Source organism: Talpa occidentalis, unplaced genomic scaffold, assembly GCF_014898055.3.
Source record: "Talpa occidentalis isolate TD23 unplaced genomic scaffold, MPIMG_talOcc4v2.1 talOcc4.5, whole genome shotgun sequence".
In the NCBI taxonomy this organism is placed as follows: Eukaryota; Metazoa; Chordata; class Mammalia; order Eulipotyphla; family Talpidae; genus Talpa; species Talpa occidentalis.
Window position 1 is genome coordinate 43,645,185 of NW_023604861.1, and position 14,639 is coordinate 43,659,823.

Below are 14,639 nucleotides of genomic sequence, written 5' to 3' on the forward strand. Positions count from 1 at the left end.
TTTATCTATTTCGACCACTGACTAGTATTGTATTGTGTATACATAACATATCATCTTGATCTACTTATCTGTTTTGGGGCATATGTCTTTGTTATGGTAAATAGTACTGTGATACACACAGGCGTGCAGGCTCCTTTCAAATTAGGGTTTTTGTGTTCTTCGGGTAGATACCTAGGAGTAGAATTGTCTTCTAGCAATTTTAAAAGAAGGGTACAAAGCAAAGATGTTTCCTAAACACTCACATATCTGAGAGTATCATTTTGCATCTCAACCTTTAACCTCCTAAAACTTTCTTTCATTGTCCTTTGGCTTTTATTGGTGATAAGCAATTGCATTCTGCGAGTATCACAATTTTTATTCTTTTATATGTAAGTCTGTATTTCTGTCTGAATGCTTTTATCAATTATTCCCCAATATTCCTTTACCAAGGGACTCCCATAATCAAATATGTTTGGGAAATACTGGGTTACATAAGCAATGCTAAGTGTTTTGTGATTGTAGGGTTGCTCTATGCATAGTGAACCTTCAAAGCTTAACTGGGAGCTCCCCAGAGGTATCTAAACACTAATATGGGGATCCTTTTGAGTTCCCCATATTAACACTAACAGTTCCTGGGAAGCGTTCTGAAAGTCCAATTTGGGCTGTGCTGGCTTATCATTTTCTTTCTTTCTTTTGTTTAAAGATTTATTTATTTATTTATACAAGCACTGGGTACAGTCAGAAGCGCGGGAGGGTGAGAGAATTCACCAGAGTCAGAGAGGAGAGCAGAACAGGCAGACTGACGCAATACACTGCTGAGGGGAGCAGCGGGAGGCAGGAGAGGTCGACACGTCATGTGGGACCCTCACCCGGGGGGCTGGGGATCGAACTGGTGCTGCAGAGGATGACAGGCAGCTTCACAACCCAGCGTGCAACCGCTGCGCCACCGGGGAGGCCCTGGCTTATCATTTTCATTTACATTTATGCTCTCAAATATGGCAGATCATGCAGAGATGAGGATGTTTTGTCACTGCTTTAGTTTTGCCTGCAATCAGGATATTCTCTTTCTTTATACACAACTTGATTTTAAAAAATTTGGTACAATATATGAAACAAAAAATTTACTGTGCTAACCATCTGTAAGTGCACAGTTCAGTGGTACTGAGTACATTCACACTGATGGACATATCAAGGGTTCCCTTTGAACATGAATACTCACTTTTTCTCCTTTTCATCTCAAAAGAGTTTCCTTAAATTCATTGACTAGTATGTATTCACAGAGCACCTGCTATATGCTAGTCATTGTTTTGAGCCCTGGGAGCACACAGCACAGGAGGACACAATTTGTTGCTATTGCTTTTGTTCCAGTTGTTTCAACTACATGCTCAGGAATTCTATGACCTCAAGGTGATTCTCCATTCTCCTGCCTTGCTATTAGCTCCCACCACCTTAAAAATAATTTTGTTGATAAAAACATGCAATTTGCAGCAACATGGATGGCGTTGGAAGGGATCATGCTCAGCGAAATAAGCCAGAAAGAAAAAGAAAAATACCGGATGGTCTCACTCATAGCAGGAATCTAGAAAACTTAAATAAGGGACCAGGAAAATGAATAACTATAAGAAAGTGAAAACCAAAATCAACAAAAAACTATGAACCAAAGACACTTTTTGGGGGTGGGGGGCAGAAGGGGAGGGACTGGGGTCAGAATGGGGGGGTTGCAATTGTATGGGGAATATAAAAATAAAATTTATTATTTAAAAAAAATTTTGTTTAAGTAACATTACATTTAACATTAAGTAAACTTCAGACACACAACATTATAAACCCACACCTGCACATTCTATATTAAGTTCACCGATACACATTCAATTCCTTTCTTCACCATGCATTAACCTTTTTTACTGATTTAGCCACCGTCCCCCTTCCCATTTGGTAACCACTATAGCCTAAAATTTTGTTTTTATTTTAATTAGTTCATTAATTTGTTTTCTTTATGCGCCATATATAAGTAAAATAATATGACATTTGTCTTTCTGTATTTGGCTTATTACACTAAGCATAATACCTTCTAGACCCATTTACATTTTGCAAATGGCATAATTTCATCTTTTTTTTTTAATAACAGCAGAGTAGTATTCCATTGTGTATAAATACCATATTTTCTTTATACAATCATCTATCTGTCAATGGGCCTTTAGATTGTTTCTAACCCTTGGTTATTAAAAATAATGCTGCATTGAACATGGGGATGCATTTATTTCTTCAAATTATTATTTCCATATTTTTCAGGTAAAACTGAGAATTGGGATAGTTGGATCATATGGAATTTCTATTTTTCTTTTTTTTGAGAAGTTTGCATACTGTTTTCCATAATGGCTTCACCAGTTTACTCTCCCACCAGCAGTGCACAAGTTTCCCTTCCTTTCCATATCCTCTCCAACACTTTTTTCCCTTGTCTTTTGCATGATAGCCATTCTCAGAAGTATGAGGTGAAATGCCTTTGTTGTTCTGGTTTGCATTTCCCTAATAATAACCTGCATTCTGAGAGATGTTGCTCAACTTTGTTTTCAATAAGTTCACTCTTTTCTGCTTTGGTAAGGTATTAAATCATTATACTTACTGTGTTTCAGTTTCTTTGCTTTTCTTTCTTATCCTATTTATCTTCTTTTAGGTTTGTCCAATTGTGTTTTAATTTCTGCTATTCTCTCTTTATGGTTTTCATCATCATAAACACTGAATTTTTTCAGATCTTATTAAGAATGCCAGAGAGGTTTTCTACATGAACTTCAGTTACTTAAAAAGTAATTTTCAAAGTTATGATCTTCTAGGTGATCTTCCTTTTGCCTGAAGAATGTTTGCACATAGGCTCCATGTACAAACTCACCTTCAACTGAAAAGAGATTAATAAAGACACAGGGGTTTGTCACGGTAAATACACCTATGAGCAAGTTAAAGTGCCTATTCAGATTACCTATAACTGGCAGATTGGTGTCAATTTCTCCAGGTCCATTTTCCAGGATACAGTCAGCATTTGTGTAGTGCAAGTTCACCAAATAAAATCTTTCCTTACGATGGTTCAGCTACTATGAATAAGTAGGAAGGAGCATGGAAAACAACTAGCTTCCTCTCTAGGGTACTGATATCTGGGCTCTTTCTGTTGCCAACATCACCCCAAGCATTGCTCTTCCTTCCCCCACTTTGTTTTAGGCACAGAGGAAACCTCACTTCCTGCCTAGGTAGTCTCTGATTTGCAGCTTCTAAGAGTTCACAGGCTGAGCAATTCAAATGGGGAGGATTGCCATCTGGAAGAGGGCAGATGGCGGCACTGTGGCTTATGCAGGAAGTGCCAATCTGACAGCTTGCCAGTGGCTTGCTTTGGATTTTTCAACGTGGCAGGAGTTGGGCAAAGGAGGGACTTCTCTTTTGTATCCTGGAGAAACTGGCTCAGTTGGGCTGGGGTTTGGGGAGGGCCACTGACATTTCTTCATCTGGTTTCATTTGTTTCTGAGCTTGCAGAAAGTACACCGGACTCTGTGTAGAGGTTAGACATGTGTCCTAGTTTGGGGGATTTATAATCTTACAGTTTTTTTGTTTTTTGTTTTTGCATCATCACTGCTCATTTAGTAAGAAGCAGGAAGAGACTCAGCCATTATCATTTTAAACTAAAGTCTATAATTACATTCTTGACTTTGATGATGGGAAAACCCACTGAATAATTTCTTTCCTATTAACACACCATGATACAGTGTGTGATAATGGAAAGCAGATGCACTCAGGATAAAGACAGACATGATCTGAATCCAAGTTTCCTCATTCATCAGTTGCTGGATCTTGGCACATCATATTAATTGTACCTGTATTTAATTACAAGTACTTTGGATATCATACTTGGTTTCTTGGTCACTGTAAATGACTACTCCAAGTACATTTTTAAAGCCTAGTATAGTGGCCTTAAGAATCGGTTATACATTCTGAGGAATGTATAACACTGAAGTAATTTGGCTTATTTTTAAGTCTCTAATTTAACCAAGTAAAGACTGATGGAAAGGGGGAGAAGTTCAACAGGAGAGTGGTAGGACTAAGGAAATGCCCACACCCTAAAGTGCATTTTTGCAGTGCTCTCTCTGCGTAATTTCCATGTGTTCAAAAATCTGCTAAACAGCCTAAAAGCCAGCATAATTAAAACAAATTATTTATTCCAAGTTCCATTAGTTTAAGGTTGTACAGAAATTATTACAGAAGTGAATACTGAAATTAGAAATGAGTCACAGCGGCAGCATTTACAGTAAAGTTAATATCTACATTATCTTGATTGAAAAATTCAAGGTGTTCCATCATTCAGAATCCATGAGAAAAGTTTCAAAGTCCAGATCCAAGTCACAAACAAGGGCATCTACAAAGTCATCGACAGAAGGACACTTCTGAAGCATACCTGCAAACAAAGAAAAGATCAGTGTACACATTCATCAGAAGACTACAAGGAGGGGAAAAAGACACATTCAAATCTAAATATTAGGGGAACATTGTGGCTTTCTGAAATAAAAGCTTGGCTCTATCACCTGAATATGAGATATTCCGAAAAGTCATGAAGAATGTGTGGACCCTGAAACTATTTATGATTTTAATGTTTTGTTTTTTTTTTTTTTACTGTCTAATAAATACTTACCATACAGATTTAGGGTCAAATGTTTTCCAAGGTTTTTATTTTTCAAATGTCACTATATACTTGGACTGATGTACAAAGACTGTAATTTTTAGTTTTCCTTGACAAGGCTGATTTAGAAGTTATTATGTTTAATTACTTATCAAGTTCTATACACATTCACATCAATCAAGTGCTAATTCTATTGTAGAAATTTTATATCAGAGTCAAGTTATTGGCTTTCCTCCAGACTTTCCTGTATTTTTATCCCCTGTACTACAGAACTTTTAGTTTTGCAACTTACTAATTGTATAGTGTGAAAGTCACTTAAAATCTTTAGTAGTCAGATTTCCTTATCTAGCATAGAAGTTCAATATAAAGATGAAACAAAATATAATGAGGAACCACGTCTAGCATATATTAACAATTCAATAAAAAGCTGAGTTTTTCTCCATTTTTCATTCCCAAGAAGCCAAAGACAAAGATTTAATTAATCACCTTGTTGCCCAAGCTATATTCTTGGCAGCTAATGCTAACTCAAAGGTTGAATAGGGTGCTATACACTGGCATTTAATATGCTGGACGGATCTCATAAAAGGAGACATTGAAAGATTGCCAGAGTCCTCTATTATCCTCTAAATCTTTATTGCAACTCAAATAACATGTATTGAATATTTGCTGTGTGTAACGGATCAGGCTAGTTCATAAGCATCAAAGATGAAGAGGCGGAATCACAATAGACAGCAAGAAGGACACAATCACAAAAGTAAACTACGTGGAATTGGATATCCAAATGGGGAAAACCTAGCCTTGACTCCTATCCCATATCATACATAACCATTAATTTGAGATGGACACAGATGTAAGTGTAAAGCTGAAATTATGAATTGTCTAGATGAAAAAAGAGAATAACTTTGTGATTTGAACTAGGCAAAGATTTCTTATGACAGAGAAAGCAGTAACCAGAAAAGAAAAAAGAAGATATATTAGATTTTATCAAAATAAAAATATTCTTTAAAAGAAACCATTAAGAAATTAATGAATAACAGAATGGAAAAAATACCCACACAACATATACATTTCACATAGGACTGATAGGCAATATATATAAAGGACTCCTCATCAAAAAATATTTTTAAAAATTCAGAAGGATAAATTATTGGAGCAAATTTGAAAGACAAATACTGCATGATTTCACTCAGGTGAAATGTTAAAAAAAACAAAACAAACAAATAAGAACAAATCCTTAGACTCTGACAACAAAACGGTGGTTACCAGAGGGGAAGAAGATGGGATGAACCAGTATGGGGGATAAATTGTATAGTGGTGGATAATTATGGGAGTGATGTGGATATACATTTATTAAGGTGAAGCTGGACTCCTGAAAATTACATAATTTAGTGAACAAGAGGTGTCTCAAAAAAAAATAAATAAAATCAGAATGTTCTGGTAGAATTCTGCACAAACAGCTATTGGAATTCTGGTAGAGATTGCACTGTATCTGTAAGTTGCCTCAGGTAATAGGAATTCTGTTAGAATTCTGCACAAACAGCTATTGGAATTCTGGTAGAGATTGCACTGTATCTGTAAGTTGCCTCAGGTAATAGGACATTTTAACCATTTTAATTCTTCTAACCCATGAACATGGAAAATTTTCTCGTTTCTTTGTGTCATCAATTTTTTCCAACAATATTTAAAATTTTCAGTGTACTGGCCTTTCCTTGGTTGAATTAATTTTTAGGCATTTTAATATTTTATGATGAATGTGCAAACGGGATTGCTCTCTTAATTTGTCTTTCTGACAGTTCATTGTTAGTACATAGAAATCTAACAGATTTTTGAATATTGATGTAGCACCCTGTAACTTTGCTGTACTTATTATTTTTAATAAGTTTCTTATGGACTTTAGGGTTTTTACAGATAAAATCATGTTATCTGCAAATAGCAAATAAATAAAGCCCCATTTCAATATTTCTTGTAAGACAGGTTTAATGGTGGTAAATAACTTCAGCTTTTCATTTCTCTGGGAAAGTGTTTCTCCTTTGCATCTAATGGGCTACTTTGCTAGATTAAATATTCTTGGCTAGAGTTTCTATCTTTCACTAATTTGAATATGTCAATACACTTTCTCCTGATCTGTAGAATTTCAACTGAGAAATACGATGCTTGCCTAAGGAGGGTACCTTTGTATGTTTTTGTCTTTTTTATTCTGGCTGCCTTTAAAATTTCTTTATCATTGACTTTTGATGGTTTTATTATAATATATCTCAGAGAAGGGTTTTTTTGCATTAAGATAATTAAGCATTCTATTGGTTTCATGGACTTAGAGATTCAGTTCCTTCCTCCAGTGTAGAAAGGTCTCAGCTATCATTTCTTTTTGTAAGCTCTTTTGCTTCTTTCTCCCTCTCCTCCTGAGATACACATTTTTTAATTTATATTGCCTATTCTAATTTCTAATATAGTTAAGTAGTTCTCATAGGGTTTCTTCCTTTAAAAAAAAATTAGTTGTCCTATTATGCCTGAATCATTTAGATTTCTATCTTCAGTATCACTTATTTTCTCTTCCAAAAGGTCTGCACTGGTTTCAATGCTTTCTAATGTGTTCTTCACCTCATTTATTTAGTTGTCCAGCTCTAGAATTTGTTTGGTTTTCTTCTTATATTTAATAGACTTTCAATCTCTTTGATAAAGCTGCTGCTGCTACTGGTTTTGCTGGAGCTGCAGGCTTATCTGCTGGAGCCGGGCTCATGGACACCATTTTCAAATTTACCCTGATTCCTACATGTGTCATTTAATTATACAACTGACACATCTTCAGACATACTGATGTATGGATATCTCTGGTATCCTGTGGTGTTGAACAGAGACGCCTTTCTTGAGTTATGGATGTCTTACTAATTGTATATTGAAGGGGAGAGACAAAGGGAGAGTCTCACATCACTCCACAATGTTATTATATCCCACATTTTTCTTTTTACAGTAAAATCTCTATAGATGTGATAAAGTTTCTGTTCTGGTTCAGCTGTATCATAAATGATAGAAATGTTGAATTTTTGATGACTGCTAAGTAGCACATTTCATATCATAGCCTTTAGTTACAGATTACTAATTACACAGATGCAATCTGATTAACAAATCAGATTTTATGCATTTCCATTTGCTAGGTTTCTTAATGCAGAGAATAGTTGCAGGGAAAACATTTAAACATGGCTTCCAATCAAATGGGTTAGCCTATTACACCATTTTCTTCCTTTTAATACTTGAATGACTGGTCATTTATAATTAAATGACTAGAATTGTCAGGTGATGAAAACCATTTATTCAGAGACAACCTGTTCAGGAAAGAATTGCTCTCCTGTTCCTTTGAAGTGGTTCATTTCAACTTAACAAACTGCCAATATAAATTTGACCTTGCTCTGTCCTTGGCAGACAGACCTAACTAGCACACATTCTTCTCCAATTTCCCATCTTCAATCATTCTTGCATCTCAGATAATGGCAAATGTGGCAACAACAAAGGAAAAATATACACACTCCTGGTATTTAAAATGAAATCTGGTGAGAATGAAACGGTTTGGCAATTTTGATGTTATATGTTTGTTAAAGATGAAGGTTCCAAAAAGGAGAAAATCAGCACCTGAAGGGATAAAAATAGTTACTGGGGCAAGAAGTCTCCCAATATAGTGTCATAGTATACTTGCTTTAATTAGATTTAAATGTTTTGCAAGTGTCAACATGAACTAATCTCTACACAGAGAATTAAAAGAAAAATACAATGTTTTCAGGCAGTTCCACAAATGAGAAAAAAACTGAAGTTAGTTTTTATATGTATATAGTCAAAAGATTCCAAGAAATCTTATTTTTTTTTAAAAAGTTGACAAATCTCTGTCTTTGTGTCTTAATCTTAAAATGGGTATTAGACTTGCAATTTCTAGATGCCTCTGGGAACAAGGCTGCAAGTGTTAAGTGGGTCGACTTTACAAACTCCATCGTTTAAACCTGTTTCACTGTGGAAACCACCCAGATTAAAAAGGAAAAGGACAGATTTTGCCAAAAGAACTGAAACAAAGAAATGAAACCTTACAACCGAAAGAGAAAAGTATCAAAAAAAGGGCAGAAAAAACCAAAATTGCACAAGGACAAATCAGTTCTTAAAAAGGAAAATAGGTAGTTGGGCTTCATCCATTTCTCTTACTCACAAGAACAGAGAATACATAATGAGTAGTTAAAGAATGATGATTTATTTTGCTCCTCATTTTACCTGAGAGGCAAATGGGCTAATAAAAGTTGGTACAAGCCAGAACATTTTCATCTTGACTGCTAGCATGTTTCATAACCTTGAAGTACTAGGGCAATTATTCTAGCCCTGACTAAAATAAACTGTGATGTCAAAAGGACAGACTGAATCTAGAAATGGTACAAATTTCTATACTGTGCTATGTACCATTCTCTCTCATGACACAGAGCTAGAAATAAAGTAAGGGTAAAGGTGCCAGCCATAAGGACCTGATCCAACTGGTCTAGAAAGGGGTTATTAGAAAGACTGCCATCAACACAAACAGCAACACAATAATGGCAGCTATCTATTGAGCATTTACTGGGCGCCAGGCACTGCATTAACTATATTAACTCTTTTGATCTTTTAAAACACATCTGTGAGGAACCTATCTTACAAATAAGTAAATGGCGCAAAGATAAGTCATATAACTGAAGTTTCTTTGTTGAACCCTTTGTTGAATTCCAGAATCTGGTTCCATAGTCTTAAAGGCTATGATATATTGCCTTCTGCCTGGGAATTTTATAAAATGATACACATTTTTAAAAGTTCCATTTTTAAAAATTAGCATCCCAAATGTGACATAACCTAAATATGTGGTGAAATTTTTGGAAAAAAAAAAAAAAAAGTAACAGTTTCCTGATGCCATACATTGCTATCCAGAGCCGCCATTAATTGATCCCTTCGTTAACTCATGACTCAAAGATGGAGTCAAAATGTCCATTGCTTTTTTTAGGCAATTCTGTTTCTGTACTAGAGAGTACACTTCATGAGCAGTCACAACCTTGTAATAATCCCTGGAGTGGAGAACAGAGAAAACTGGGGCAGTCCCTGCTGCAGGCAGTAGGCTGGTATTGGTAACATGGTTTTGCACAGCTGGGACTAGGACTCAAGTCTCAATCAAAAGAGACTCTTCCTCTGAGAGTACCACACTTAGTCATGCAGGCTTGTTGCTACAGTTCTCCAGGCATAATACAGGAGAAAAAGTACCTAAGAGTTTTGCACATAAGAATTTTTTTCTGTGTGGTCTTCAATTATCTATGGTAATCTCTTGCAAACAGAAGCCCTTACATATTTGAGGGGTTCCTTATTATGCATATTTCTATACTTTCAAGACTAAAGCCTGTCAGTCCCCAGGTGACTTCAATATATGTACAAAACTGTCCTGTTACTTTGTAATGTATAATATATAATCCAATCAGACCATCATTTAAATATTGGCATACTCTTGGAATGAACTCTAACCTCTGAATGCCCATTGATACTACTAATACAATTATTTGAAAACATGATTGAGAACAACTGGTTGGCAGTTTGATTATGCTTCTAACTCAAACTGGCAAAGTAGGCTCTTGTTCTGACTCCCTTTACTAAGTGCCTGAGGTGAAAGAGTCTATGCACACTATTCAATTTAAAAATATAGGGGATTACCAAGACAATTTTAAAAATTAGAATTATTTTAAATCTTGGAAGAGAAGCAGAATTCTTACATTTCTTCTTTCAGTTTAATGCGTATGTTGCTAACACCAACCAATTTTAATCAAATAAAATTATAGTAGAGTTTGATCAAAGTTTAGTGAAACCAAAAAAGGGAAAATGGACTAACTATAAATAGAATCTTTGTAAGGGTTCTTTTTCTATCATTCATTTACTTATTTATTCTTCCTGTAGATTTTTGTGGTTTTTTTTTTTTTCTTTTAATCATTCATTCACTAGTCCATTCATTCTATCTGTATCTGAGGGCCTAACGTAAATTTAAGGCACATTAAAAGATCACATATTATTTATTAGGTAGACTCTATATGTAAAAATCTGTCTTACAGGAATCTATGGTCTAGTGTATCTGAGAGTGTAATTCCCAGACCAAAATCAAGGGTATCACTTGGGAACCTGCTAGAAATGCACATTCTTGGTTCCCACCCCAGACTCAAAAATCAGAGTTATAATGAGCTTTCTGATGATTTTAACACACGCTGGATGGTGAGAACCATTGCTCAGATAGATCTGAGGAAAACAATTATAGCAGAGAATGAGATGAAATTTCTTTCTACTGGCAAGTATAATTTGAAAAATCTTGTGCAAGAAAGATGTATTGATTTTTTATTTAACTAAACTGAAAAAAATATGCTTCTCAAGTGAAATAGAACAGTTGAAGCAAAGGTAGAATTTTGGGGGGGCACTGTTCAAATTATGATTAGCAAGCCCAGAAAGAGCTGTAACAAAGCCTTCTAAAAAAAAATCACTTAAAAGGATCAAATGGATTTATTCTTTGGGTAGATCTCTAGTAGTGGAATTGCTGGGCCATATGGTAGCTCCATTTTTAGTAGACAGAGGAATCTCCAGACAGTTTTCCATAGTGGTTGGACCAGTTTGCACTCCCAACAGCAATGTAGGAGAGTTCCTTTTTCACCATATCCTCACCAATATTTGTTGTTGCTTGTTTTTTTGATTCGTGCCATTCTTACTGGTGTAAGGTGGTATCTCAGTGTGGTTTTAATTTGTATTTCCCTGATTATAAGGGATGTTGAACATTTTTTCATATGCCTGTTGGCCATTTGCATTTCCTACCCAAAGGACACAAAAACATCGATTCAAAAGAATACCTGTACACTTATGTTTATTGCAGCACTATTTAAAACCTGGAAATAACCCAAATACCCCAAAATAGATGACTATATCAAGAATATGTGGCATATATACACAATGGAATATTATTCAGCAATCAAAAAAGATAAACTCATGCCATTCGCAGCAACGTGGATGGAACTAGAAGGAATTATATATAGGGGAACCAAATAATATAGGGGAATATAGGGGAACCAAATAAGACATCAGTGTAAAAAAAATAATAACAGTAGAAAACACAACAAAGCAAAAACAGACAATTATAAATCAGAGACATCCTGCAGAGAAGGAGGAGGGAGAGGGATCAGAGGGAGGGAGGGAGGAGCACAGGAGACTGAGGTGATGGTGCACAGCTGCACTGGTGAAGGAAACTCTATTGGGGGGTTGGGGGGAAGCAAATATTGTTTAAAAATGAACAATGATGTAAAAAAATAAAGAAATTAATATTTTTAAAAAAGAAAAATTCAGACCTAAAAAAAAAAAAGAATGGATTTGTTATGAAAATAGTCTAAAAATCTGGGTGAAGTGGAGGAGGCCATAAAAGGAAGTAAGAGAAGGGGCACACATGTGACCATGGACTTCCAGAAGTCTCCCAGAAGTGAGGCATGTGGTCACATGCAACAGTATCTTTATTTTAAAAAGGTCAGCAACAGTATTTTTATTTTAAAAAAGGAAGCAGAGTATATTTTAATTTCTAGAACCCCCCTAGAAAACAGTGTTTTTATTTATCAGTTATTGGTTCTTTTGTGAGGAAAGCACAGAAAACTATCTTGGGAGCTTCTTTCATGTAGCAATTCTGACTGTTCTGAGCTTGAGAACTATAATCAGACCTCGGTCAAGTAGGAACCACAAGGGAGCCCAGGAGGAACGCTGTTCCAGTGAAGACAGGATGTCAGTACTGGCCCTGGTGTCCTGTGGGAACATCATGAATTCTACGAAAAGAGGGTCTTCCTAGAGTAATTCTTTGTGCAGCTGGGGATGTATGTTGTTGAGGAATTAACTCCCAATAGACCAAACACACTCCCCCATTTGAGGGGTTTGGAAATGGACATCCCTACCTGGCTGTCATGCTCCATGAAACACAACCATAGACAGGATTGTACCCATGCCTTACTCCACCTATGATGGAAATTCAGTTTATGCATTTATGAAAAATAAAATGCACGGAGTCCCTGTGTGACACATACTGGCACTCAGACATGAGTGAGACACAATTTCTGTTTTCAAGTTCATTATTTGGGGGCAAAAACTATGGAAACACATAATTGTTTTCATAGAAAAAAGATGTATATTTATGGGACAGAGATGGTGTAAAGGAGAGTGTGTCTGACTAACTGCTAAAGCAAGGGACAAAGAGTCAAAGTGTCTCTCTATGAGCGAGAAGCACAAGCAGCCAGTGATGCTGTAGACTGGAGGCTGGATTACACCAGGGCTAGAAACAATGGAGACAGGCTGACATACTAAAGAACTGGTAGATATTGTTTGTTTTTTAGCATCCAGCACCATTTCCCTTTCAGTTAGAGGACTGATTTGCTTTAGAGTAGAGGTTCTCAACTGGGCGACAGCTTTGTTTTCCAGAGATACTTGGCAATGTTTGGTTGTTACACTAGGGGAAAGCTAGTGGGTAAAAGCCAAGCAAGTAAGCTGTGGAATCTCCTTCCATGAAAGTTAAAACGTCAATTGTGCCAACATGCTGCTGTGCTAATGAGAGCAGCCTGCTGAAGCTGCTGTCTGAAAGACCTCCCTACTTTCACTTTGACCATTCAGTCTGATCAATGTGTTCGTCCGGGAGTCTGCATCTAAAGCAGAATGACAGGTGGTCAGGACATAACTGAAACTGGCTCATGCTGGCAGTCACCCTGAAAAAACACATTCATTCATTCTACCCTAAAACCACACCCTGTGAGCCCTGTTATCATCATTTCATCCCTTTAATTCTGCAGTCATCTGTGTATTGTTCCCCCAAATTCCTATTTTGTTTTGGTAAGTCCAAAGTGCTACTTCACTCAAGAAGCCCACCAGCCCATGAGCCTGCCCTGAGGTTAGGAGAGGTTGGATCTGTGCAGGCACCAAGTTTTCCCATTGATAGTTGGTGCCTGGAATCGTAGAACGGCAATCAGGTGAGAGCTAAAAAAAACAATCAGATTCAAGTCCATCTCATTAGTTAATTATTCAGATCTAAAACCAAGAGTGGGTTGACTGGTGCTAAATGGTCCAGTTGGCCACCTGGGATTAAAAATGTCCAATCAGGCTGGAAGGGTGGGGAACCCTGAAAGAGGATATAAGGCAGGGTAGGAGTCAGCTTGGGATTCTGTTTCTCACCTCTGAATAAAGAAGGCTCACCAGCTAGACTTTGAATAAAGAAGAAGCATCCAGCAGCTGACTGCTGAAAAAATAAAATGCCGAAGACCTTCATAGAGACCTGTCCGCTGCACTTGCCTCTGGCCCTGCCTCCTACATTGCCTGAAAGGAGCACCAAAGGCCTCAGCCTGGTGTCTCAAAGACCTGTTTATTATTGGCATAGGCCAAAAACTCACAAAGAGTTGTTAACACTGGTGTCTGACACTGTTTCCTGGTAACTGGTGAAGACTGGCACCACTGGGTAGTGTTATCCAGCACTGTTGACAAGTGACTAGCTTTCTATGTCTGGGTCACCTCTGAAAGCTGTCCACTGCTTCTAATCATCCAGTACCATCTCCCGGTGCTTCTCCCTCTGCAACTGTCTGTTCAGCATCTGGTGCTGTCCAGTCCAGTCTTCAAATTATTGTTGTGGCCTGCTGCAGTGTTATCTCAGCAGCCCAACCTGTGAGCACCTCCAGCTGCCACTGTGAGTTGAACCTGGCCTACTGCTTGCCAGTGTGCCATGAGTTCTAGCTCCTCATTGACAGGACAGCACTATCTTGCACAGTCTTTTGTTTGAGATTTCTAGACACTGTGGACACAATCTGAGATGAGATAGTCCAACACTTGTGGCCTTAACTCTTTGTTTCCCCTGTTTGTTAAACTCCATTGTTGTTCCCTGAGCCTGAGTGGTCTTGCAATTGTGCACCCAGGTGAAAACCCACAGACAGTGACCTGTCCTCTACCTGGGCACTGTCTTTTGATGCTAAATCTA

At 37.0% G+C, this 14,639-nt stretch overlaps 1 protein-coding gene across 2 annotated transcripts in view; it reads right to left on the minus strand.

Moving 5' to 3' along the window:
• Nucleotides 1-4,158: 4,158 nt before the first annotated feature.
• Nucleotides 4,159-14,639, minus strand: part of MIPEP (mitochondrial intermediate peptidase) — a 144,371-nt gene continuing 133,890 nt past the window's right edge. The window contains exon 19 of one of the 2 annotated variants that reach the window (XM_037527029.2): nucleotides 4,159-4,414. In XM_037527029.2, the coding sequence (XP_037382926.1) occupies nucleotides 4,317-4,414 (98 nt within the window). In that variant the 3' untranslated portion in view covers nucleotides 4,159-4,316. The remainder of the gene's footprint in view (nucleotides 4,415-14,639) is intronic. The other variant, XM_037527031.2, reaches the window with a different exon arrangement.